This window comes from Fundulus heteroclitus, chromosome 21, assembly GCF_011125445.2.
Source record: "Fundulus heteroclitus isolate FHET01 chromosome 21, MU-UCD_Fhet_4.1, whole genome shotgun sequence".
In the NCBI taxonomy this organism is placed as follows: Eukaryota; Metazoa; Chordata; class Actinopteri; order Cyprinodontiformes; family Fundulidae; genus Fundulus; species Fundulus heteroclitus.
The window spans coordinates 3618423-3645219 of NC_046381.1; the positions used below are offsets into that span (position 1 = coordinate 3618423).

At 41.4% G+C, this 26797-nt stretch overlaps 1 protein-coding gene across 1 annotated transcript in view; it reads left to right on the forward strand.

Moving 5' to 3' along the window:
* LOC105931187 (collagen alpha-1(XVIII) chain) overlaps nt 1-26797 on the forward strand; it is an 87635-nt gene that overhangs the window by 34064 nt on the left and 26774 nt on the right. Inside the window, exons 3-7 of the mRNA XM_021320141.2 lie at nt 13062-13309; nt 13403-13573; nt 15163-15294; nt 21397-21471; nt 24438-24530. Of these exons, the coding sequence (XP_021175816.2) occupies nt 13062-13309; nt 13403-13573; nt 15163-15294; nt 21397-21471; nt 24438-24530 (719 nt within the window). The remainder of the gene's footprint in view (nt 1-13061; nt 13310-13402; nt 13574-15162; nt 15295-21396; nt 21472-24437; nt 24531-26797) is intronic.

Here is a 26797-nt window from a genome sequence, read left to right on the forward strand (position 1 = left end):
ACTTCACAGTATTTGCTGCAGAGCTGCTGAACAAGGTCATGGACTCCTGGCTAACCAGTTTTGGGAATCCACCATTTTTTTTTTTCACCGCAATTTTGTAGACCAAGCTAAAGGATGCCGGCGCTATTTATGGATAAGTGGAAAATGGTCAGTTGTTGGGTTCATTAACCCACAAAATAAATTACTGCATCACACAGCATACTACAAAAATGGCCGAACCAGGTGGAGTGGAACAATCTGTAACCTGGAAGGGGGGCGGGGGTGTGAAGTGCCTCATTAGCATTTAAAGAGACAGATGCACCTCGAGGCGGAGGCAAAAGAGGAGCTGTGGGGCAACAATAACGAGAAATTCAGAGCAAAGCATTGCAGTTCAGCTTTATATAGATTACAATAGAATGATTTAAATTTGAAAAGGAAGCGTTTACAAGCATGATATGTCAAATTTAAGCTCTCCCAGTCAGGCATGGATGTGTTCAGGTTGGCATAAAGTCAGTGTGACCATTCCTGGCTCATATTCACCGATGAAATTATGCTGGTGTGTGTGGGCCTCGTATTGTGAATAACCTGCCACTGCTGCAAAGGCTGGACCAGCATGTCCTCACCATGGAGACTGTGTACTTGTTCAAAAAAGTGGGAGGGGACGGGGGGAGGGAGAGGGGAGATCTCACGGTCGATGCCACATAATGGGATGCACTGAAAGCTTGGTGCAAACCAAAACTCTCTCATTGACTCTGCAGAGAACCTCCACACCCTAATTTTTAGGGTTGTGGGATGTTCCTTGTCCAGTGAGCTTAAAGTCACAAACAATATATACAGGATCAGTTGCCTAAGCTCGATCTTAAAGGTATACTATGCAACCGGGGTTGATTTTCCAGCGAGGCTCCCCCCAGAGGGCGAAAGTAAAAGTGCACTGTCGTAAAGATGCTGAGCTGTTCTGGTTTCTCCGTCAAGCCAGGCGCGGTTGTTTTGAGCTTAGCAGACAGGCGAACGCAACGAAAAGTGGAAAAAACGGCAGTACAAACAATGCCTAACACAGTGAAAGTATGAACATGCACACAGAGAGAGAGAAACCATTCCAATGTTACTTACAATTGAATCAGCAGAAACGCGAGGTCCGCGTCAGCCTTGCAGCCTTCTTTTTCTTTTAGTTCTCGCCATTCTGAAAAAGCTTGCCCGATGTTCACCCGTGTACGACTCCTCTCTCTGTCCAGAACCCTTTTCCTCTTTCTTGCCTGCTCCGACATGGGCTTTCGCTGTTTTCTCGCTGGTTCCGCCATAATACACGGGCGTGTAGCAGTTCTCGCCGTAAAGCAAGACCGACTCTCGCGAGTCGCGATGCACCAGACTTCTGAGCCTGTGGGTGCGGGCCGAGGGCTCCTGCAATTTCAAGTGCGGTATTTCCCCCACAGACCACCAGGGAGGCCGAGAAAACCTTTGTTCGACCTGAAATGACTCATTTAATCATCCAAAACGGTATGGAACACATTAACGAACTGAAAAATGTTGCATAGTATGCCTTTAAGTCAGCCTTAATTTTCAAATTGTGGTTAACAGTAATACTGTAGAAGTGAAGGATATTGTGTTAAAATGTTGGGTGAACCTTGAGCTTTTCCTTTAACACCCCCCCTGATTCTAAGAAACATCTGCCTCACAGGGGAGACTGCACCTTGTGGGATGGTTATGTGAGAACATTTTGTGCTTTCACAGCAAATCGTACAACTCGGTGCTGATCCCTCGTACCCTGATTCCCTTCATCAAACTCACGGAGAAGAGGTGAGAAGAAAATGTGTCCAGTTGTGCAATGATGAAGTCACTTCTACGAAAGCTAATCGGTTGCTCGTTGTAGAAGCTGTGGAAAGTTCTTATCGCGGCCAAACAGGCGCAAAACCTCTGCAGTAATGAGAGCTGTCTCTCTGCATCTGGGTGTTTTGCTTGGTGGTTTCGACACTGCAGTTGGCATCGACAGTAATTACACGGTATGCATTACTTCATTTTGCTCCGTTGGGAGCAGAACGTTACATTTTGATCAGAAATTGATCCACATGGAGGTGTAGACACTACAGCTGTTTGGCAACAATGGATTTATAGGGTCATGCTATAGTTGCACTCTTTTATGCGTTTAATCTGGATGTTTTATTTTTAGATGGAAAACACAAAACAGCATATACTTGTGAACAAAAGGAAGAGGAAAATAATAATAATAATTGAACTTTATTGATCTCACAATGGAGAAATTCACTTCTGCACCTTAACCCATCCCCTTGGGGAGTAGTGGGCTGCCACTGTGCGGCACCTGGGGAGCAATTGGGGGTTAAGGGTCTTGCTCAGGGACCCAGAATGGCAGCTTGTGGGAGTTGAACTCAGAACCTTTGGGACCGAAGCTCTGTGCTCTAACCACTAGGCCACCACTCTCCTTGATGCATGTTTTGTTGGTTTTAAATTCAAAAAAGTGTAACGCACGTGTGTATCAACCCTCACCGAGTCAACATTAGCCCAATCTACCTCACAAAATGTACACGGCTCAGTCAGATAGAATGGACAATTTCTGTGAACTCAACTCCAAGATTCTGAACTGGATTCAGGTCTGGACTATTTAAATGGATGAATATGCTTTGATGTGACCAATCCCTTAGTAGCTCTGGCCTCATCTCTAAGGTTGTTGTCTTGCTAGAAGATGAGTCATTATTAAGTATTTCACCTCTGACAGGTTTCTTTTCAAATCAAATCAGTTTATAAAGCTCCAAATCACAACACGTCACCTCAAAGTACTTTACAAAGTCAAATTCAGTCATATCATCCAGACAAATTAGATAAAACTATTTCTATCTAAGGAAACCCAGCAGATTGCATCAGCATTCACTCCTCCTGAAAGAGCGACAGTGTACAGTGGTCTGCATTGTCGTTGATTTTGCAGCAATCCCTCGTACCGAGCGTGCATGTAACATTTCTTTTAATTTATGGCCAAAGAAGTTTGAGATTGGTCCAATCTAATCAGAGGACTTCCTTCCAAGTTTGCTTTGTCCCGTTCATGCCTTATATCAACCTCCTAACATATCTCCTTATGGCTTTCTTCCTGCTACTCTTCCATTAAGGCCTGGCTAATAGTTGTCCCACATGGTAAGAGGCCTCAGGACTCTTACCATGCTGTGGCATACAGGTGTACTCTTTACTCACTGTACGACTTTTTAATGCTATTAGCTGTACTGACTTATATTTAAGGGGCATCTGGGTAAAAAATAAATAAATAATGCATCATTTTCGTTCACAGTTGTACACTAACTTGTGTTGCTCAGCGTGAAAAGTTACAATGACTACCTTTGCATCGCTCTGTGTGGGTCTATTCTGGGTTTATTACAGTCCTGGGTTTTCAACAAGTCTAGGCAACACAATCTGATCAAATGTAGGAAGTTAAAAGCCTGGTGATAAACATCTGAAACGCCTGTTTTGGTTTTCTGCAAACATTTTCTCTTTTTATCTAAATGTATACAATGCAAGAAAACCGATAAAGGTAGGGAAGCTAAGCAAATATATTAAGCAGATTAAAATAGTTTATTGTAAATACTCAATTGCTGTTTGGGCCACGTATTGATTTCTGTGAATTAAATCCACTTCACATTCTTTCGGATATCCCGCTGACTGTTTCCGCTCGGTGGGATCACGAAAGGTTTGGCTCCTCTGGAATTTCCCTGAAAACATTAAACTTTTGGGATTCGCCTCCCTTCACGCTAAGCTTAATTGCTTCGAGTTTTATTTATTTACTCTCCAGCACTGCGTATTAACAGCCTATGCCAGAATAATCAGACTGCTCACACAATGCCAGAGGGGTTTTTCTTGGTTACATTTGCGACTAAAGCCCTTAGCAGGGGTTAACCGAGGATGTGCAGCCCAGCTCAGCTCTGTCAGCGTTGCACCACGGCCAGGTATGTAATTTATCACAGAAAAGCGATATAAGAGATGCTTCATGCCAAATTTTGATGTGATTGGTGGCGATGTCGCTGGTGGAGGCACTTTAATGCAGACAGGATTTTCTGTTGCTCTGGGGTAGGTTATAATTTAACTTTGATGTGAGTCATGTTGTGCAGCTGCATTGACGGTACTTTGTGAAGACAGCTTCTGTCAACAAATGCGATATCATTGGGCCAAAAATTTGTTAATCACAGAAATATCAGTTTACGTGTGATTTTCTTTTCACTTTCTTATAAGAAAGTGCTTCTTATAAGAAATTGTCTCAAATTGTTGAATTTGAGATGATTTCTTCCATATTTGAGTTAATCTAACGTTGCTCTATTATGTATATGTGTAATAGTTGTAAAGTGTCTCACAACTTCTTGATGATCAAATAGGGGGGGATGGGGGTCGTTTTCCAATTAACTGGGTTTCAGTGTTTCAGTTGTTTTCCCGACAGTCAAATCAAGCTGGATTTGTTTGGAGCAGGACTGGCAGATATAAGTCTGTTCCAAAGTATTTTTTGTCATAGAGCCCCCTCCCTCTGGTTAGGAAAAGAAAGCTTTTACTCCCTTTATTCAGCTAGAGGAAAACTATGCTGAGAAAAAAAACATTGAAATATTTTCACCACTGTTGGTAGCCCTTAATCACTCCACCACAACAGAGCAGGACAGTAGGACAACACATATTTATCTTTGCTGAAGGAGAAGATACGTTTAGGTTTAGGCAAACAGATATTTTCTTGTTGTAATTTTCTGAATTTTGAAGATGAACACAAATCTGCTTTAACTGAAAGCAATGTTCTCTTGTCTTTCCTATATTTTAAAGTTCAGCTAAAACGACTTGGCCTCATGCCTGAGGGGAAAAAAAGTCCATGATTATCAAAAGTTCACAGACATGCTGATCAACTTTTTTTAAAACAACATGCAAGCAAAATGTGCTTTAGATTATTTGAAAACTGAACTATTTGACATAAGTACTGCATTGGTGGAGGTAAAACTTAGAAATCTAAGTTGAAGATGCTTGAGTTGCATTTATTTTAGAGGCTTGATTCAGGTGGAGGACGATTAGTCTCAATGCCGACAGTCTGAGTCACTAAAAGCTGACCAACTTCAAAGAATAACTCCACCTTTTCACACTAAGCCAGCGTCCTGACCATCATGACGTTTTCATACCATAACCAGGGGAAGAACAGGCTCCTCTTATGCTGGAGCTGAATTTTAAAGCTGCATGGGGTGACTTCCCCTGCGGCCAGCGCCTCATCGCTGCGTGTATTTCCAAGCATATGAAGGACTCCTTTGTAACTTCTTACAGGTTATGCCTGTTATATTAAAAAAAAGTACAGTACTTTGATGGTCTCTCAGACTATAATGCAGCGGAGTAGAAGGATGAGTTGACAAATTAAGATGTAAATGCTTGTTTTTTTTATTTTATTTCTTCCTATTGCATTTATTGCAAGCAAGATTTAAAATCGGTAGGAGTCGTTTTCTCACAGCAAACGCGGTTTTAACATGATCCGTCCTCCGTGTGTGGCTCGTGTGTGGTTCAGTTGCAGCAGTAAGGTGCTTGCAACACCAAGTAATCTTTTTTTCCCCGCTGGGATCAATAAATGGAGGCTATATGGAACACGGGCTGTCTGTTTCAGATAAAAACAACGTCTTCAAAAAGCTGCTTTGAATTTAGCAGATCTGGTAGCTGGCTGGCTTGAACTCATTTTCGGCATGTGTTTCTGTTTCTGTGTACATGTGAGCGTTGCTCTGACAAGTGCCCGACTGGCATCATGTGTGAGCCCAGCCAAACCTGAGGCCCACAGGAATATCGTTTTCCACTAAAGTTACTGCTTCAGGTTTTACCGTGGCAATATGCATCGAGCCCCGGTTGGTGTAAAGAACGATCAAAATGCACTTAATTGCATAAATATTTATGAATATTCACTTTGTAGAAAGAAACTGCAACTATCCTGCCATGTTCAAAGATAGAAAGCTCTTTGCCATTAAGGAGTTATGACATTAGGCTAGATTTATGCCCAGATTTTGACTTTTTTGAGCTATAATTTTAAAGTTTTGATCAGCTGAAAGCCTGTTTGATTTACCTACACTATTTATATATTTTTTGCTTTGCTTTTGTTTCTCCTTTTGGATTTTGAGCCCCTTACTTACCTGGTAAAGAGCCTGTCGAATCCATTCAGGGAAAGAAGAGACATTAAGCAGAAATCTCTGAGTACAAGACGGATTCTTGCGTGTTTGTGAACCCACCAAAACTGCGAGAATTCAACTTGCAGGGAAGGTTAGGAATGAGGTGGCAAGTTCATAGAGACTGATCCAAGACTACTTGCAGCCATATTTGATTCAACAAGTCGTTCTACATGGTACTGACTCATGGAGGGTGAATAGTTATTCCCACTGAAGTTTTCTGTTCTGTTGTATTTTTTTGTTTGCTTCGCTTCACAATTTAAAAAATACATCTTTAAAGTTGTTCTTTAAAGCAAACTTTCAAACCATTTTAATTCCATGATGTGAGGCAACAAAACCTGAAAAAAGGTGGTGGTTGAATATTTCTTTGTAAAGTACTGTACCAAGCAGTTGACAAAAGTAGCTTTTATTATTAGCAGCTGATAGTTTGAATATAAGTTAGTGACTTAGCTTGAGTAGTGTCTACTTTAAGTACCAATAAGGGCTTTTTGGATGCTTTATTGGCATATTTGTTGACAGGGCTGACAAAAAGCCATCAATCCTTGACTTAAAAACTTCTCACTGACTGACAAATGCTTGTTTTACCAAAAATTTACAATAAATGGATAAATACATGAATGTTAGCAGGTTTGGTTTAAAATATATAGACTAATTTTGTTTTGGAGATCAAATCGCACCCATTCAGCAGAATGACCATTGAGTAGATTTTTTTTTTTTATTGTTTTATTGCGTGATGGGATAACGTATTAAATGCAAGTTGCATCTACAATTTAATAGATGAAACTGTTTAGAACAGTACTTGTTAATCCTTAAGGCATGCTCTGATGCGTGATTTTAATGCGCGTGTCTGCACCAACACACAGATTCAAACCATTGCATTACCAAGTGCTGCAGAAGCCCGTTAATCATTCATTTAAGCTGCTGAGCAGCATGGAAATGCCTAAAACATGCTGGGCAGTGGGCTCTGAGGAACAGGATTGAGAATCACTGTGTTAGATGTTATTGCAAACTAATTTAGACGCGGTATAACACCACATTAATCACAATTTGAACAAGATGTAAAGTCATCAAAGGTCACCCAATCTACAAAGTTCTGAATATATGAAAGAAAAGTATTTAAAAAAAGAATTAAGTCTCTAAGTATTCACAAAAAGGAGTTCCTCACACCGGCCAGAACCAGATGACTTCATGTCTGACAGTTTTTCCTCTTCTCTCCTTCGGACAGTTTGGCACCGAAGCTCCGTTCAAACACAGCGGCTTTGTGCTGAATGAGGCCTCGCGCGTGCAAATATACATTTACAATTTAAATGCCCCGGCTGTGTGGTCTTAGCAGTTTACCGAGAGCTGCCCGGGCTTCCCACAATTCATCACTGCCAGCGTTGCCTTTGCTCTGTCGGACGGCCCCTTTAATTAACGGCACCGGAGACCTGACATGTCGACCAGTTGAACCAAACGCGAGACCCTTTACTGCAAAACATTACATATTTACATTGAAAAAAACTTTTTATTTTTTTACAAATGGTCTGTTCCCCACTTAATATTATCCCAAAAATGTGTTATAAAAATGATAGTAATTAATGATTTCCTGTTAAGTCACACTGTGCTGGACATTGAGCTTCAAGTTGCAGCCGCCCTAAAAGGCTTTTAGCCTGAGTAGAAGTCAGTTTCAGTGCCATTAACTTGTCGTAAAACCTAAAGAAATCCAGACATTCCTGGCACCGGACCTGAAAGATGTCATGTTGTAGATGTTTGTCTAGTGAACTTAAGTTAAAAAGAGTCATCTTGTTAGTAGGGCTGCTTCCCATCAATCAGCCTGCTCCCTTTAAATGTCATTAAATCAGACGGTCTGCCTTGTTCTCAGCGTCCTGCTCGGTCACACCAACCCTCTATACATCCTCCTTTCCTACATGCACGAGCTGTCCATCATGCTGGGACTAAAATCCCTCTTTGTCAAGCTGTCAACGCTGGAATTTATTGCATTTACCCAAAGAAATGAGAACAAATTGGGTCTTTGTGCGAGGCTGCTCGCGACAGATGTTTTGCCCCTAGGTCGAGATATATGAACAATACTGTAGACTTTTTTTTTTTTTCCTCCACATAATGTACATGTTTAGCACTCAAGAAATGAAAGGAAATGTACTGTTCTCTCCATCGATGAAGCTACTGGACCAAGAAGTGTTTTTTTTGGTTTGTTTTACCAGGAAAGGGGAGTTTGACTTGGCAAGTCGGGTTAGTCAATCAGTGATTTGCAGCTTTAATCCCACGAAAGCAAACTCTTCAGTTGCAGCCCCTTTTACAGTCAGTAACCCTGCCTTTGGTTGCGTTCCAGTGCAGGTGGTGCACCAACTCGTCCAAGTCTGATTTACTTTCAGTGATCACACCCTGACCCAAATAAGTTCCTCACTCCTGGTGCTCGGCAGGCTCTTTGCCGTTGCTCTCTGATTCTGTGCAGCCAAAATCCCTTGATTATGATCGTGTCGTCGGTGCGGACCCGCCCCGACCCTCTCACGAAAGTCTTGCTGCATCATGAGAACCTGCCGAGCGCAGGGGCCCGCATCCCCATTTCCACGGCGGTCCACCGCAACATCTGCGGTGAAGTCACACCGAAGAGCCGGCGCTGAAAGCGAAGAGCTCGAGCGCTGGGAGTTCTGGCTGACACGCTTTTGGCAGAGAGTACAGGAGCAGAGCGCATGAGTCCAAGAGACGCAAGGCTGCCAGTGAGCCAGTCACCAGTTTCTGGCTCCAGGAGTTTGTGTTCAGAATCAGATCTGGGTCAAAGAGGACGTGGAAAATATTTCCTGCGTTAGCTTGAGCTAGCGTGGATTTTACAGTATCAGCAGAATGATCGTCTGAAAGCCAAGACAGCTTGCATGCAGTTTTAAAACGCTTCCATTTGTAAAGACTAAATGTTTTGTCTCGTAGTTGCACTTTATTTTTATTCACATTTTATCGCTTAACAGCCACAGACTGTTCAACAAAAAGTTGTGATTTTACAGCAAATGGAAAATGATGCATGATTTTCTTTTTTTTTTGTTGTTGTTTTAAATAAAAAGTTTTATATGCATTTGTATTTAGACTCCCTTTACTCGGATGTCCCCAAATTAAAATGCAGTGCAACCAACTTCCTACAAGATTCAGCTCATTAGTTAATAGTTTGCCTGTGTGTCATATAATCCCTGTATAAATCCAGTTGTTCTTTGACGCCTCGGAGGAGAAGGCTCCAGAACAGAAAGGTGGAGAAGTTTAAAGCAGTGATGGGTTACGAAACAATATCCCAACCTCCCACCATCACACACAGCTCTGTTCAAGCCCTCCACTGGACATGGAACGCATGGACCAACTCAAAACCTGCCAAAATCTGCCCGTTCACCTACACTGCAAAAAGGGAACTAAAAGTAAGCAACATATTTCTTGAAATTAGTCTATTTGTCCTTGATTGGAACAGGTAAATAAGACTTTTTGCCAATGAAATAAGATTTTTGCACTTAAAATGGGAACAATTCATCTCCATCATCTTATTTCAAGTGCAGGATGTCTAAATATCTTATTTTAGGCGTAAATTTACAAATTCCATTGGCAAATAATCTGATTTACATCCTTAAATCAAGGAAAAATACTAATTTCAAGAAGATTTTACTTACTTTTCCCTTTTTGTAGTGCAAAACTGACAAGCTCAGCTAAGCGAGCGCATTTATGAGAGCAGCAGCCAAGTCGTTGATGGTAACACTGGAGGAGCTGCACAGATCCACTGCTCAGGTGGGAACAAATCTGGTCTTGATTGAAGTGCAACAAAAAGGAAAATTGCCTGAGGAAAGCCACAAGAGGTCCCATCTGCAGTCTGGCGCAGGTTATGTAGAGGACACAGCAAACAGGGGGAAGAAGAGACTGAGACACAAAACGCTGATTGAGCTGATCACTATTGCCACACTTTGTTGTGAACACACACTGCTGGTGGCTGCATCATGCTGTGGGGATGCTTTTCTTCAGCGGTAACAGAAAAGTTCCCCTGAGTTGATGGGAAGAGGGATGGAGCTAAACACAGAACAATCCTGAAGGGAAATCTGTTGGAGGCGGAGAGAGACTTGAAAGTTCACAGCCGGAGCTGCGGTGCAATGGTTTAGATCACATCATATTCATTTGTTAGAACGGCCTAATCAAAGTCCAGACATGAATTGATTTGAAAATCTGTGACGCTTGAACATCATTACACTTCTTTCCCTCTGACTGAGATGGAGCCCTTTTGAAAACTAGAACTGTTATAAATGTTATAAACGTTTGGTAGAGGCGCAGCTCGACAGACCCGAGGCTGTAATTTAAGCAAAAAGTGGCTCACGCATCAGAAATTCCAAAAGCTGTTCGTTAAAACACAGAAAACTCAATTGGAGTAGAAACGTCACCTCTTCGCCTTGCCAGTAATAATAAAAGTTTAAACGCACCAGTGGAGGTTGCTCAGCAGAACAGTTTAAACTGCAGGGTTTGTTTTTTTTACCAGCCACTGCCTGCAGGGCGTCGAGTCCGATTAAAGGCTGCAGACACTCAGAGCACACGTGGAAGTCTTGAAGTTGCAGCCTCCTTCCAAGTCCACCTCTTTACCACCCTTTTATTTACTCAGTTTTTTCCTCTTTGTCCCCGACCTCTCAGGCAGACGCACTCCGTGCAGCACGTGTGCCGGAGTGCAGCCTGATGCCTTCCAGGTGCCCTGAAGACATAACCCCACGCTGCCCGTGCGCTCAGAAAGAACAGGCCGTCGTTTCAGACGCTCTTCCTAACGAGCAGCGCCAGGCGCGGAGCAAAGTTTGGGAGTCGTGATGATTGACGGCTTGTAGTGTGCCCGCGAAATAACAGCTCCTGTTCAAGCAGTCAGGGAGGAAGAAATCTGTAGCAGTTGATTTCGCAGAGTCTGATGAAAATGGGTGTTGGCGTTGGACCGACGGAAACCCCGTCTTGGCCCAGAGGCAGACCTCACGGGGTGTAGCCGGGATGTTGTCAACCGTCAGAGCTCCTGAAGACGGGAGTGAAGAAGGTTGGAGCCGGCTGAGACATCACTGTGCGTCTTCTGTTGGGATCCAGAAGCTGTTTTTTTTCCCATCGGGAACACTTGGAGCCCCGGTCCAAACCAGGATCTACCCGCTTCTGGCTAAATTGGCCCCTGCTTTGACTGTCTCCATCAAGTACACCGTAAACCACAGAAGACCCGACATACGTGGGTGCTGAGACTTAGCGCCTGTTAAAGCTATGTTAGGGTTTAACAGGAAAGCATTATGAATAATTTCTAAAACCTTTGTTAACACATAATGTAAAATGGGGTAAAACACAGCAGCAACAACCAGATTGCATTAGCGTGTGCGCACAATTGAACAAATACTTCATTAAACCACCTTTTGGTTCTGATTTAGCATTTGGTTTTCTTTAGTAGGACACATTTGCTGTCTGTCTTGCCAAAGTTCTCCAAATCTTACAGATGAGATATTTGAGGTTATCTCTTGTCCACATCCCTCTTCAGGTGAGAGAGTTTGTTCTGGATTCAGAAAATTTCAAATTTCTGCCAGCGAAGGGTGTCAATGGTTGATTTTTATAAATTCTTTTCTAGTTTCTAGTCAAACCCGGAAGGTATTATGCTAAAACAGACGATCCGTCCACTAGCAGGTTTAACTTGCTGGGACGGTGTTGTTTGGGTGATGTGGTGAGTTGGTTTTACACCAAACTTGCCTTTTGGAATTAAAAGTTAAAAGATGGTTTCATCAGACCTGAACACAGGCCGGTCTGGGATGTTGCCTTAAGGCAACGCTGCTGGTTGGTTTGGACACATGAGGAATACCAGAGACGACTGACGCATATCGAGCACATCCAGTGCTCTAACTTTCAATGCTGCTGGCTGTCTCTTGGCCACTTTATTTTCAATAATTTCAAAAAAGCTATTTCTTTTTGAGTAATTATGAGCTTTGAATAATCACAGTTCATAATTTAACAAGGGGAACCTTTATGCTTTACCATAGGGGGTCGGTACACAAATCATAAAAAAAAAAAAAAAACTCTTTTTTGTGATTGATCATACCGACTGAAAACATTAAGTGTGACAAAAGAGTAAAAACAGAAAATGTGTTTGTCAGGGAACTGTTATTAGCTGTAATGGAGCTGGCTGAAAGCATTTCCATTTCCCAGCTTTTTTTTTTTTTAAGGCTTATTCATCCCAAAACGTTCTCGATTACAACAACAGATGCCGGACGGCTCCCTGCAAAAGGTTCATGTTAAATTCAGGAAGTTTTCCAGACAACAAGAAATCAAAGTGGTCCGTGTTCACCGCGGCTGCGTCTTCAGTCAGCAGAAGGTAAAGTCCTCTGCAGAAAACGGCAGTAAAATCACAGCAAGATGTGTAACATTGAGTCTGTTCCTCATGTTAATAATTTAGGTGATCATTTTCAAAGCTGACTGATAACTTGGAAAATAATTTATGATGAAACTAATTTAGGAAATGTCAGGAAGGTTCAATCTATGGTTTTTACAAAGTTTCTTTTAAATATCCTTAAAATTTCACACTGACTTCATACTGATATTCATTATTGTGAGCAATAGTCCCTGAAGCATCCGCCTCTGTTGTAACGGGTTTTATGTGGTGCTTCTGACATTTCTGCTTACAGTTTTACTTTAAAGCATTGATGAATGCTCGTTACCCCGGCTGCAGGGAATGGCATCTGTAGGTCCATCCTGGCACCGAGAGGCTCACAATCCCAACTCCACGTTCTGCCGCCTACAGTTCCTGTTTAATCCTCTGCATTTTTCCAGGCGGACCAGCTTGTTTTCCTCTGGGTCGAAGGTCTCAGGAGGCCAGCGTTGACCTCTGAACCTTAGTGGAGAACAAATGTGTTTTCCTTTTTTCCTCCTCCACTTACACGCTTTCCTCCTGTTGTGTTTGCTCTGCGGCAGACGGCGGTTCTCAGAGCTCTTTGGACCTGACGGAGCTGATCGGCGTTCCCCTGCCCCCCTCCGTCTCGTTCGTCACCGGATTCGAGGGCTACCCGGCCTACAGCTTCGGCCCAGACGCCAACGTGGGCCGCCTCACCAAGTCGTTCATCCCGGATCCGTTCCATCGGGACTTTGCCATCACGGTGACGGCGAAGCCAACCACCAGACGCGGCGGTGTGCTGTTCGCCATCACGGATGCATTTCAAAGAGTGAGGCATTAGCGTCGGTACCGTTTGCAGTAATTGGACCACCCGTACCCGATGGGTTTGATGTCTAACGTTTGTTCTGGTCGGCTTGGTAAGATTGTGCAGTTAGGTGTAGCCCTGTCTGAGGTGGAAGACGGTGCCCAGAGCGTCATATTTTACTACACGGACTCAGAAACGAGAGCTGGGACCCGGGAGGCAGCTTCATTCAAAATGGGAGACCTGACCGGACGATGGGCGAGATTTACCCTGACTGTGCAAGGCGCCGAGGTGAGTGGGATGGCTTTCTCTTTGAGAAGAAAAGCCCAAGTTCAAAAAACCTTTTAAAAGGATATAAATGGCTGAAATTATTAGAAAATTATAATTTTCTTTTCCCACTTGGACAGCAAATAGATGATTCCTGCATTCAAATGTTACAATGTTGTCATGTCAATGTTGTTTTACTATCCACCAAAATGCCAATGAAGACTTTCCACCTTCACACAGCTTCTTATAGCTGCTATTTGCAGCTTTTCTGACTTTTTTTCGTAATAATTTAACCTTCAGCCCGCAGCTTTAAACAGGGAAGCTTTTGGGAGGCTTTTTCTACAAAATTGTCATTTAATCACACGTATAAAGTCATTCAAAGCAAGAACATCACTAATGTTTATAGAGAAACTAAGGAAGTCGACGATCTGAGGCGGGAATCATTGTAACTCTCAGTAGTGATGATTTTATGAATAAAAAACTAAATACAAGTACTTCTATCAGAGACAAAACCCATGAACTGAATTGCTTTTAGTCATACTTAAAGGAGAGTAATAATAAATAATAGATGTAAAGATTAATAAAGAATAGGTTTTATTTTTAGTAAAGTGGGCAGACTAATGCAAACACATTGCTGAACTGTTCAGTTCTTTAGCTTTTAGGAGTGATGACTTTAGGAGACTTTTCCTTAAAAAAAATCACTTATCTAAGATAAAAGTTCAATTTATTAAATTATATATAAATCCAGTATAATAAATTGTTAGTGTAATCAGACTGAAAGAGAGTCGCAGTTTTAGTAAGCCGTGCAGCTCTCAGTAATGACTTTGAGGTTTTTCTCTCTTTGAAACAAAACTCTAAATAATGGATGAGAACAAGAACCGCTTTTCTTTTGAATAACATTGTAAGAATAACAGTCATTAAATCTCGTCTTTTTCATTATAATAGAACGAGAATAAAATTGGTTATTTAGGTTTCATTTTTAGTCAGACTGTGAAGTCATTGTTGCAATGAGCTGTGCTTTTCTTTAGCTCTCAGGAGTCCAGACTTTGAGATTCTTCATAAACCAAAATGTTTGTCAGAAAATAAAGGAAAAAAAAAAACTCATGGCATCTTACCCAACATGGTAACCGCGACATCACAAAGTAAAGCAACTTTGAAAATCCCTGCAGAACCTGATCTGTGTTATGTTGAGCTATGCTCCTTTCCTGCCTCACAGCTTCCAAAACACACTTTCTATAGAAAGTATCCCTTGCTCAGTACTTCTGTGCTCGTCTCAGTGTCCTTACTGCACCCTGAGCCAGTCACAGCAGATTCCTCCTTCCTGGTTCTGTTGGATCCTTCTTCCTGTTAAAAGGAAGTTGTTCCTCTCCACGGTCGCCACATGCTTCCTAAAGATGAGTGATTGCTGCAAGGTCAGAATTCAGTGCAAACTGATGGTTGTTTTAATGACGGAGAATCTGGCTGTCTTGAATCATATTTTGCACAATGGGATAAAAGTTGGAGTTTTTCCTAAGTTTGTTTGGGATAAATCGAATAGCTTCCTTTACGCTAATCCTTTAGTTTGTGTTTAAAAGATGTCTAATTTCTCTGCTCGCTTTTGCATTTCCCTTCAGATCCGTCTCTACATGGACTGTGAGGAATACCACAAAGTGGCCTTCATCAGGAGCGCCCAGCCGCTGACGTTCGAGGCCAGCTCAGGGATCTTCGTGGGGAACGCCGGGGGAACCGGCCTGCCTCGGTTTGTGGTGAGTTTTTATTCACTGTCGTCGACCTGCGTCAATGTGTGCAAATGGAAGCTGCTCTACCCACCCATCGTTTTTAGTAACAGAAAGCCCTTCAGGATGTCCCTCACGTCCTTCAGGCATGTTTCTGACGGCTGGTAATCCGGTTAGTTCTGTGCCTCATTCCTGACGCTGGTGCGTTTTGGATCCGGCGCTAGTATGCAGAAGGCAGATGTGATGTTTGGGCCGCTGTCTCCTTTGCATTTTTTTGATGCGAACACAGTCGTCTTTATTGGCAGCTTTACGACCACCACCAGAGACCACAGAATGAAAGTCCACATGTGTCTGAGTGCTGTCTTCTCCGACGAGAGCTCGTAAATGGCAAGCTGTTTGTGATTTACAGGCTTGAAATACGGCCGAGCCTTCTCTCGCCTCCGTTGGCCCCGCGCTGAATGAGAGTGGAGGCTTTGAAAGTGGACCTAATCACTGATAAATATGCGAGCACGGAAAGCCCAGTTCCTCACCTCAGTTGTTAAGAATGCTCAGGGGTTTAACTGGTTAGCAGAGCAGGAGGTGCAATAATAAGTTCAGCCCTGAGTGTTGTTGGAAAGGACAATAAAACGGTAAATGATCCCATGCTTATTTAATAATCTGCAGTGGATTCTGGCTGTGCAGCTGTGATAAAATGCATTGTTTGTGTAAATATGAGGGGAATTAGTTTGAGATGAAATGAATACCAGTGATACGTTTACAGTGAGTGTTAGTCATAGTCTGAGCAGCATGGATCTGATCTTTTATCAGGATCAGTTCTGGCTCAGAAAGCCTCAAGATAAAGATCTCAAGTTTACATTATTAAGACGCCAACAATCCCTCTTCAGGACAGATGTTTTGACAGCTCTACTTCTTTTTAAGACCTTCTAGCATCCATCCATCCAACGTCCATTTTTTTTTGTCTATCGATCTGCCTGACCGTCAACTCCATCCATTCGTTAAAGCAGCTGTCAGTCCATTCGTCCATCTGCTCTTTCAGCCCATCCTCTTCCTTCCTCTCCTTGGCATTTACAGTTTTTTTTTTTAATATTAAAACCTGAGCCCCATGTAGATATCTGCCAAAATGCCATCCTGAATTATTAACATTTGCAATTGATAGGACAAAGATGGAAAGACTGAGCCTTAGGTTTGGACATAAAACATAGGAAACCCTCCCTGACAGTTTATTATAGAGCAGCTTCATGTGATGGAAAACTATAATCTCTTGGTAGGAAAGAAGGGGAGGAGGAGGAGGAGGAGGAGGAGGAAGAAAGGCTCCTATTGTAAACTTTTTGCGTCATTAAGATTTTATTACAGAAATCTGAGAAGCTTTCAAATAACCTTTTAGAGCCAAGAAGAGAGTTTGTCTTTTTCAAAGGCTCTTTATTATATATATATTTATTTATTTATTTTGCTTTGGTTCCAGAAATAAATCTGCTCACTTTAGGAACAATTTATCCAGCAGTTTTATTTTCTTTCTAACTGTGGATTTAAAAAAAAAAACAAAAAAAAACCTCTGGTGTGCTTTTTCATTTATTACGATAAGTTAGTCTCACTTTATAGCAGCAGCAGCTTTCTCAGAAAATCTTTGAAAACACTTTTCCCTTCTCTGTTTTAAGTTTCTTGGAACATCAGGGATTTAGAGTAATATTCATCTATATTATATTAAATTGCAAAATTGCTGCAGCTCCATTTGAACTTAGAGGTTTTCATTTCAGCCTTAAAAATTTAAATGTTCGAACTTGTCTTTTAATTTCGTATCACATAGGTCGGACGCTGTGACATTTTTCTTAAGTAGTATTTATTTAATACCTTTCACAGACAAAGCAATCACAAAGCCCTGTACAGAAAACCAATAAAAAACAATTAAAATAAAATGATACCACAATAGAAATAAACATTCATCAAAAGGCTTGCTCAAAAAGAGTTTTCTTGGTAATTCAATGATTAACGTCATTGTGATCTTTTAACCCCGAAGAAAGTTATTTGAATGTCTTCACACTGCGGTACGTTGGCTAGCAACCATGCGATCTTTACTTTATTGCGCATCTGAATATAAAATAGTGTTTGTAACTTATTTGGCTTATAAAAAAGCTGTAAACCCGTTATTACAAACCGGCACCGACCTGGTCGCTGGATTTACGCCCATCAGGGGCGACTTGCATGTCTTATCGTTGCTACTTTAACATTTCTGTTCCCTAACTGCTCAGTGAGAACCATAGGCTGCACATTTAGATCCTCAGGCATTATGAACCTTTAAATATGGTTCCAATAACCCAAATTGTCTCATTCATAGGCCTCTACGCGTCTCCTCAGAGTAAGCTCCGTGTCATTCATCGCTCCCTTGCCTCTCTGCATTCAGACAAAGAGGAGCAGTAGTGTCTGTTCAGCTGCTCCGTGTTTGAATTGGCAGCTCAGTCAGAGATCATCTCTAGGAGAGCAATAACAGGCCCGATTCAGCAGTGGCGCTCTGCAGTCGTGTTCTCCCTCGTGGCTTTGGATGAACACACAGGAAGAAAAGAGCAATAACTTTGTCTTGGTCTTACACGTGGTCTCTTGTTCCAGCTCTTGAGTTTGATCGAGTCAGTCTTTGTGTGAAGCACTTTATGAGTCATGGTTTGCTACTGTAGAAAGCTTCTTTCTTCCTGAAAGGACGGGAGGATGGGAATCTACAGATCTGCATCAAGACCTTTGCCTTCAGGCCATCTTTTTGATCATGGAGATGAAAATGTAGATGACATGAGGTTTGTTTTAGATTTGAAGGAACCAGCAGGTACAGCCTGGAAAGGTAGAGAATATGGTTTGGGAATTATCCAGGTCATGAAAAATGAGAAAAGGAAATGGAAAGCATCCATTCCTGCATCCGTCCATCGGGACACCCAAATGTTTTTATCAGGTTTATTGTGTAGCAATACATCCATTCCTCCATCCGGCTTTTTTTCTATCCAAACATCCGCTCCCACTATCCGTCCATCCGTCCATCCGTCTATCCATCCATCCATCCATCCATCTATCCGTCTATCCATCCATCCATCTGTCTATCCATCCATCCATCCATCCGTCTGTTTATCCTTCTATCCATCCATCCATCGTCTATCCATCGGTCCATCCATCCGTCTGTCTATCCTTCTATCCGTCCGTCCATCCATCCATCCATCCATCCATCCATCCATCCATCCATCCATCCATCCATCCATCCATCCATCCATCCATCCATCCATCCATCCATCCATCTGTCCATCTGTCTATCCATCTGTCCATCCATCCGTCCGTCTGTCTATCATGCGTCTGTCTATCCTTCTATCCATCCATCCATCCATCCATCCATCCATCCATCCATCTATCCATCCATCTATCTATCCATCTATCTATCCATCATCCGTCTATCCATCCATCCATCTGTCTATCTATCCATCATCTGTCTATCCATCCATCCATCTGTCTATCTATCCATCATCTGTCTATCCTTCCATCCATCCGCCTATCCGTCCATCCATCGTCTATCCATCCGTCTATCTATCCATCCATCCATCCATTTCTGCAATTTCCAAACCTAAACACAGAAGACCCAGCTGCCAAAAATTCTACACTAAAGTTGCAATAAAAAATATTAAAAAAAAAAAAAAATTATATTTTTCTAAATAAAAATCTGTTGTCCATACTTTGTATGCTTGGAATAAATAAAACTTGTGTTACCTTGGACAGAAAAGATAAAAATCTTCAGAATGTCCTTAAACATCTGACCTAAAGTTACTCAGCTTCTTTGGAAGAAAGATTTGAATTCCTCCCAGAGCTCTGTGAGGAATTCAAACAACTGTCTGATGATTCGAATAACTGAAGGTGAAAATTAAAGAGGCCGTTTACAGATGCTAGTTCAGCCTGGGGTTTATTTTACTCTACAGCTCTTTTAGTAGATGGGTACAGATGACTCAGTAGAGAAACTACAGAGCTGCTGCTGTATTTTACATGAGAACAAGGAAGACCACTCCAGGTAAGATGTTACAAATGCATAGAAGTGAAACACCATGTACACTTCATGGAAAAAATGGTATTACTGATTTTTTTTAAAGTAAAAGGGAATTCTGCATATTGGCACAAAGGGTGAGAGAGGCTCAGACTGGAGACATGCTGCTATCTGATATGTGGGATGTGTTTAGGGTGTGTAGTGTTGTCTATAGATGTTGAGCAGAGGATAAAAGCCAATACAGAATTCAGAGTACCCACCTGCACAAAGCTTTATTTGTGTAAATGTGTTCCTGCTCCTCTTCACTATCCTCCGATAATCAATGAACCCTACCAGTCTCTGCCTTACTTCAGAAGTAATGGTGCATAGGAGTTTAAACAACAAATTTTGTAAATTCAGCTAGCCGTGCTGCAGCGCTATTGATGAAGCTAATGGTAACTGTTCCTTTAATGTAGTCTCCTCCTCCAAGGAAAGCATGTTCCATAAACAATCGCTTTTACCTCACTTTCAAAGTAATTGCTCATAGGAACTTTTAAATTTGTGCTTTTCTAGGTTCCTGCGACAGGTAGCTTTGCTGCAGTGCTAATGCTAACGATGGCGCTAACTGTGTTGTCCTGTAGGAAATAAGTGTGTAATAACCAGTCCCATGACTGGTCTTCAGTGTATCCTTAGAGCAGTGGTTTAGAAGAGTTCAATCTACTGCTTTTCTAACTTCCTGCAGCTGCTAGCTGTGCTCTGACATAAACAGAAAAACAATGAACGATTAGCTTCAGCTTAGTACTTTTACTCCAGTTGCAAAATCATTCAATTGATTCGAAAGAACATGGTCCTTTTTATCTTTTGGAGATTTCTCAGGTGGAAATGGTTCTATCCCAGGTGACTCTTTTTTCACCCCCATCATGACAAAATATATCTTCAACATGAGCTGGTTACAGTTTAACATGACATTTGGGAACCAACCTCATGTCCCATTTGGATCCCCTGATCCAAACTGTGCTATACGAATGTTTACATTAATTTAATGAGCTAGCTGTGCATGAAAACCAATGGAGTCACACCTTGACTGGGTGTGAAAGAGTGATTTCAAGTTTTAAAGCTGCAGAGAGGATTGCGTGGCACATTTTGTTTCAGATGTTTTGTTTACTGCACGAACAGATGTCTGTGATTTGGCGCGCTCCTCTGGCTCCTACCCTCACAATCCTCTTCTTTCTCTCTATTTGTTCCACCCTTGTGTGTTTGTCATTCTTTGCCACATTGAAATTTCCCAGGCAGTCCCATTAAAAACAGGTGTTTGTCTTCTGGCTTTATCTCTTAAGTCAGCAGGCTTGGTTGAATCTGCTTGGGGACAACTTCTTGGACTTCCCTCCCACCTGTGTGGTCCAATTTAGACCACTGTTGAGGCAGTAATCTGTCAATAAACATAAAAGTAAAGCATAATGGCGCTATAACCTGAAATTTAGAGCTTTAGAGAGCCCGTTAAGCAGTGAAGACATCACTGCATAAAGACGTGGCGTTCGCTGGGGCTCAGAAATAAAATTCTAGAGACTCATAACTTTATCTAATAACTAAATCAAGTACTCCATCTCAGTTTGCATAACCAAAAGTTACATAATTACGTTGCAGACCAGAGAAGACGGTGTACACAGTGGTACAGTCCTCACTTTAACGGCAGGTACTGTATTTTGGGGTATCTCTCTACCAGCTTTGCACGTCTAAAAACCTTCGTCTTTGCAAAATGGCTCAAGCCCAGGCAGACTGGATGAAGAGCGTCTGTGGGCATTAATTTCAAGCAAACTACTCTTTTAGATTTAATTCTGGACTTTGACTGGAAAACCATGTATAGTCCTTCAAAATTCCAATACAATATAGTAAAGTTTGTGGTTTTGATGTCACTCAATCTAAAAAAAGAAAGAAAGAAAAAAAAGCCCACCCAGATACTTAGATACTTTTGCAATGCACCATACACCTGGGGCAAGAAGCATAAAGATTGGTCTTTGTACAACCAGTGGAAAAGGGAATCGTGATGTGGAAGAGACACAATTGACCATCCATTAAAGTATAGCGGTAGAGTGAACCAAAATATGACGTCAGATAACACTAATGCTCCTTTTTTATCGCTCTTCTCTCTGCAGGGTTCCATCCAGCAGCTGGTGTTGAAGTCAGATCCCACAGCTCCAGATGACCAGTGTGAGGAGGATGATCCTTATGTGAGTCCGCATCAAAAACAGAACACACTCCACTGCTCTGTGAAGCCAGAGCTCTTCCTCCCTCTGCTGGTAGCACCAGAGTATTGCAATTAACCCAAAAGTCCAAGAACTTGGTCAGGAAGCGAGGGTTTGGATGGATTTCCTTAGCTGCAGTATGAGCTCAGCACCTACAGTACATCCCAACAGAATCAGTTTATCAGACTTAAATTTAGTAAAGAAAATGCCATCTTTGCTTGGAGAGAAAATCAACTAAGAGTTGGGCAATAAACTTTGATCTTGGATATGAGGATCATCAGTCTGTCATTTTCATCTCTGGGTTCCATAAATAGAAAATAAAAAAAAAACCTGCAGGTATTTTTACCATTTCTCTTTGGGACCAAATCTTTAAAACACATGCTAGAACCTTTCCTGAAATCTACGGTTTCAAAAAATTTGACATGAATTTGACATGATTAAGTATTTTTGGCTTTTAATTTCAGGGAAATTATGTATCTAAGAAATGCTTCCAGTTAAGAGTTTGGTTTAAATTTCCTGCTTATAACATTAAGTTTCAAAAGGCTACATAAAATGAATACAAATTAATCTGTGGAATATGAATAACAAATTTGAGGTCTGTTTTTGACTTTAAGTGTACATGTTTTCATAACGTTTCAATCTCTCTTACTAAAATCTCATTACACTTAAACAATTAATTACTCATGATAAATTAAGGGTGCAACAACAATGTACCTTTCAAAGTGGGATACCATCTGTCACAGGACTTTTATGCCATAATTCCATCTATAGTTAGTTTTCAGTAGCGTTTGACCCCAAAAAGTAACTTTTACCTACATGTTTTGGTGGGTAAGGAAGATGGTGTACCAACACATAATCTCCTTTTTTAATTGGCTCATTCCCAAAGAAAAACAAGTCGCTTCTGCTGCTAATTATAGTTGTTGAACATGCAGGAGGAATATTTAAAGAGTTGTTGTTGTTGTTTTAATTATGATCGGGATCCACAGGCGGATCACGGGGTTATTTCTTTTTTCCTGCCGCAGAGCAGCTCAAATTTTAAAACTGAAATCTACTCACCTGTAAAAAAAATTTCCTGCTCACCAAAAGGTCACAAGCAGCTGACTCACTGCCCGAGCCATCTGTCGTCGTGTTGGCACGAAAGTGTGTTGTTTTTGCTTGTTTGTTGCCTCGAGCGTGATGTTGAAACAAAAGTCGTATTCTTCCCAGGCACCAAGTTTCCAACAAACATGTTTACTTTGCAGCTCTCGCTCGGTTTTCCCGCATAGGTGGTCGTTAAGGAAAGTAAGAGTTTTAATTTGATTGTTTGCAGCCAAATGTCACCTGGAACTTCAGGTACCTCTGAAAAATGTGAATATCGTGAAAGAGTTCAATGTTTTTTGTCACTTATTTCGGGAAGGTGGAATTCGTATAAATTAGTTACGCGTACAGTAAAACATTTCAAGCCTTTGTTGATGTAATTTGGCTGATGACGGCTTATCAATGGTACAAACCGAAATCCGAAAGTAAGGAATAAGATCAATAAAAAAGGATGTTTTTAAAGAGTAGTGTCAGGTTTCTGAAAAGTGTTTATTTCTATATATTCTCAATACTTAGTTGGGCCTTTTGCATGAGCAATAACATGCGGGAGGCAGGACTTTCCCTTGCGTCACTCTCAGCGGCACAATTACCCATAATGCAGCAGCGCGTTTTCTGCTACCATAACACTTAAGATACATATGGAGGTATTTGTTGCTTGGTGCCTTGGAAGATTAAGAAAGTACACATGAGTAGACCATTTATCCTTTTGATTTATTTTTTTTATAAAAAAATGTTTTTTAGACAAAGGCCGCAAAAATCGTTCACTGGAGAGTTTGCTCGACGGCATGACATGTTTCACGGACTACAAATTGAAAATTGTCTGGCGTTTTTTGCGTCACATCCACAGTTATCTGATTGGTTCTAACCTGCACTGACCCTGTTAGTCCCGCCTTTGAAATCGGGCTCTAACAGTTCCTTTCCAGACTGATGTATACGGCGTAAGTCAGTCTGGTTGGCCAGGCTAAGTTACTCTAGCCTCAGTCCACTCTTTGTGATGCTCTCCCAAATTCTGAAAAACCAAACTGACTTTACACGAAAACCCTCTTAAGGTTGCACTCATCCCTGTTGCTTTTGCACTTTTTCCTTCCACTCAACCTTCAATGGATATGCTCTGTGAAAAACCAGCTTCTTCGTGGACAGTGTCAAATCTGCCAAGTCAGCAGTCTTCCTCATGATGGTGCAGACCATAATATGGCTATGCCATAATTTGTATGCATACAAAATGTTGTTTGTTTTCCATTTTTGTGACATTCTGATTTTCTGAGACACTTTGGGGTTTTTTGTTTTCTGTAAACCATAAGCATCAAAATCACGAGAAACAAAGGCTTGAAATATTTCCATCTGTTAATGAATCTATATATTACAAGTTTAACTTCCTAAAATGAGTTATAAATATATAGAACTGCTTCATGATATTAACATTTTTAGATGTACTGGTATCATTGTTACAAAGGCCATCAATTACCTTAAAGGTTAATAATTTTCTCTTTCTACAACTAAAGGCAGAACAACATCCAGGCGACCTGTTATCCATATATGGTCGTGCCTCTGTTTTAAAGAGACATTTCTTTAAATGACTCCTTTTGTAGCAGAACACTTTATTTTTAAAGTACTTTTCACATTTAAATGATAATTGAAATGCTTTCATTTATGTTTCTGGCTCTTTAAGGTATGTTGCCTTGAAAACTGTTCAGATCTTGTGATAATGATAGAAATACAGGAGACTCCAACAAATCTTGTTTTCAGACTCTGACTTTATTTTCTCATCCTCCAGCCTGAACTCTGATTAGACGTCTGCCAATCTCCTCTGTTTTCTTAAACGCTTGTGTTCTGATTCCATTTCTTTCATTTTCCTGCTCTCATGTTCTCTTCAGGCATCTGGTTTTGGAAGCGGAGATGGAGATTACGAGGACTCAAAGGAAGGAGATGAAGTTAAGAAGATTGTAGAGGAGCGAGAATACCCCATGGTGTGTATGCCGTCCTTCTGGCTCTTTGCCATTTAACTGAGCTGGAACCGAACCAAAGAAAGCAGCTCTTATCCTCGCAGGCCTGCTGGAGGCTGGAACACGGCGATATATGCTGCTCTCTGCCAATTTGGTGTTCTCCAAGACACACCGCAGGGGTGCAGGGTTGACAGACAAGGGGGGGAAGAGAGCGCTACATTATTATACTTCCAGAAATAGCTCCACAGGGGAAACCTGTCAGATTCGTTTCATTTCAGGAGCTGGATGAAAAGATCAGTATCCATAGCTCAGCCGGGCCTGAAAGTCTCTCTTGTTAAATTAAATCTTGTTGTCACTCGCTTCTGATGGTGGCCAGCAGGAAAAAAGTTTGCCGTAGAAATCAAAACGGTGTAATTCGGGGCGGGGTGTACATGCTGGACCTCTTTTCTGATGTTCAGTTTATTGCAAATGCAGTTTCAGCGCTGGCTCATTAAAGAGGCAGCATGCAAGCAAAGCGTCTGGGAAATCTGAGCATTTCACATTCTGCAGAGCCTTCTAGTATCCAACGCTGCTGTGAAAAACTTTTACCTCCCCCCCATACAGATTAGCTTCCATTCAAATCTGTTCAATGTTCATAAACATTTAAATGTGCCATTAAAGAAAAAACCCTGAAGCAAAGTTAACTTGAGGGAACAAAAATGCAGTTTTCAAATGATTTTATTTCTCCCGGGGGTGGGAAGCAAACCAACTTGGCCCTATGTCAAAAGTAATTGCCTCCTAAACCCAAATAACTGGTTGCATCACTGTTGGCAGCAGCAGCGGCTGCCATCGACTGTTTGTGATAACTGTCAATTAGTCTTTTAAAAAGCTGTGGAGCAATTTTGGCCCACTCTTCAATGCAGGACTGTTCTAATTTGACCACATTGGAGAGTTTTCAATCCTGTTTATTTGCTAAACTTTTTCAGCAGGCTTTTCCAACAGAGAGCCCAGTCTGTTTCTTATTTTTAAATCATAAAGACTCACCCTAATTGAGACAGGTGAGGCCTGCAGAGCTTTGGGTCTTGTAAACTCCTGGATGAGCTGTTGATACCCTCTTGGAGTCATTTTGTCATGCTGACCACTCCTGGGAATGTTCCCCGTCGTTCCACGTTTTCTCTGTGCATAATGTCTCTAACTGTGGTTTACTGGCGTCCCACAGCCTTATAAAAGTCTCTATTAAACTTTTCAGGCTGATGTCAATAGTTGTTTCCAATACAAATGTGCGCAAAATATTGTCGATATTCTGCTAATTTCAATAAAACACATTTTCATAGTTGCAGTGTTTCCATTAAATAAGAAATGCAACTTAAACCATACATTAACGTGTTTATTTACGAGTATCACATCCAAGAGGGAGAAGAATTTAAATTATATATATTTCTCAAATCTTTTCCACTGCCGCAACTTTTGCCAAGCTTTCTCTTCTCCGCCAGGGTATTTCTGTTTCAGAGTTTTCCATTTTGAAGATTTGCCACGGCTTGTATAACTCCACTTCCGTCATGGTCACTTCAAGATCTTAGTAGAAACTTGCATTTATTTGCTGTTTTGAATCTCTTATGTTGGTAATACCCCTGTCATGAACAAAAGGTAAAAAATATGCCGTCTCCTCGTAACTCCAAACATGCCTCGCCATCCTCCTGCTACTACTTCCTGTCGTCTTCTTCGTCTATTTGACCAATAGTAACGGCCGGCTGTTAATCACGTGACTCATTCCATTGCAGTTTTGCGAAATATACCACTATCAATATGGCTGAAAAACCACCTCATCCTAGCGCAAAAACCTTTTATCAAAAAATAGGAGTGTTTTGGAAATTGCCGTGTTTCCATTAGGCAAATTTATTTTCGTAATTAAAATTTGCACAATTTGTTGGTCAATGCAAATACGACTGCTGACTTTTCTCATGTCTATTTGAATGTCTTTAAATTGTTTAACGCAGTGGTCTTTAACCCTGATCCTCATGACCCGCTGTTCTGCACGTTCAATCAAATTATCTCATAAACTGGTACGCAGTTTACTTCTTGTGACTCTCAGCCATCTTCAAATTATACGGTGAGAGCAGCGGAGCTACAATGAACGCCAAAGCTAACCTATAAGCTAACCTATAAGCTAACCTATAAGCTAACCAGATACGTAAACACTAGAAGTACGCATGTGCAGCCAGCAAGCAGAAACTAACAAGGAACGAGCACGGAGACTGGTATTACGTCAGCGCGTCAGAATGATTGGCATGTGGGACAACCAATAGAAGAGG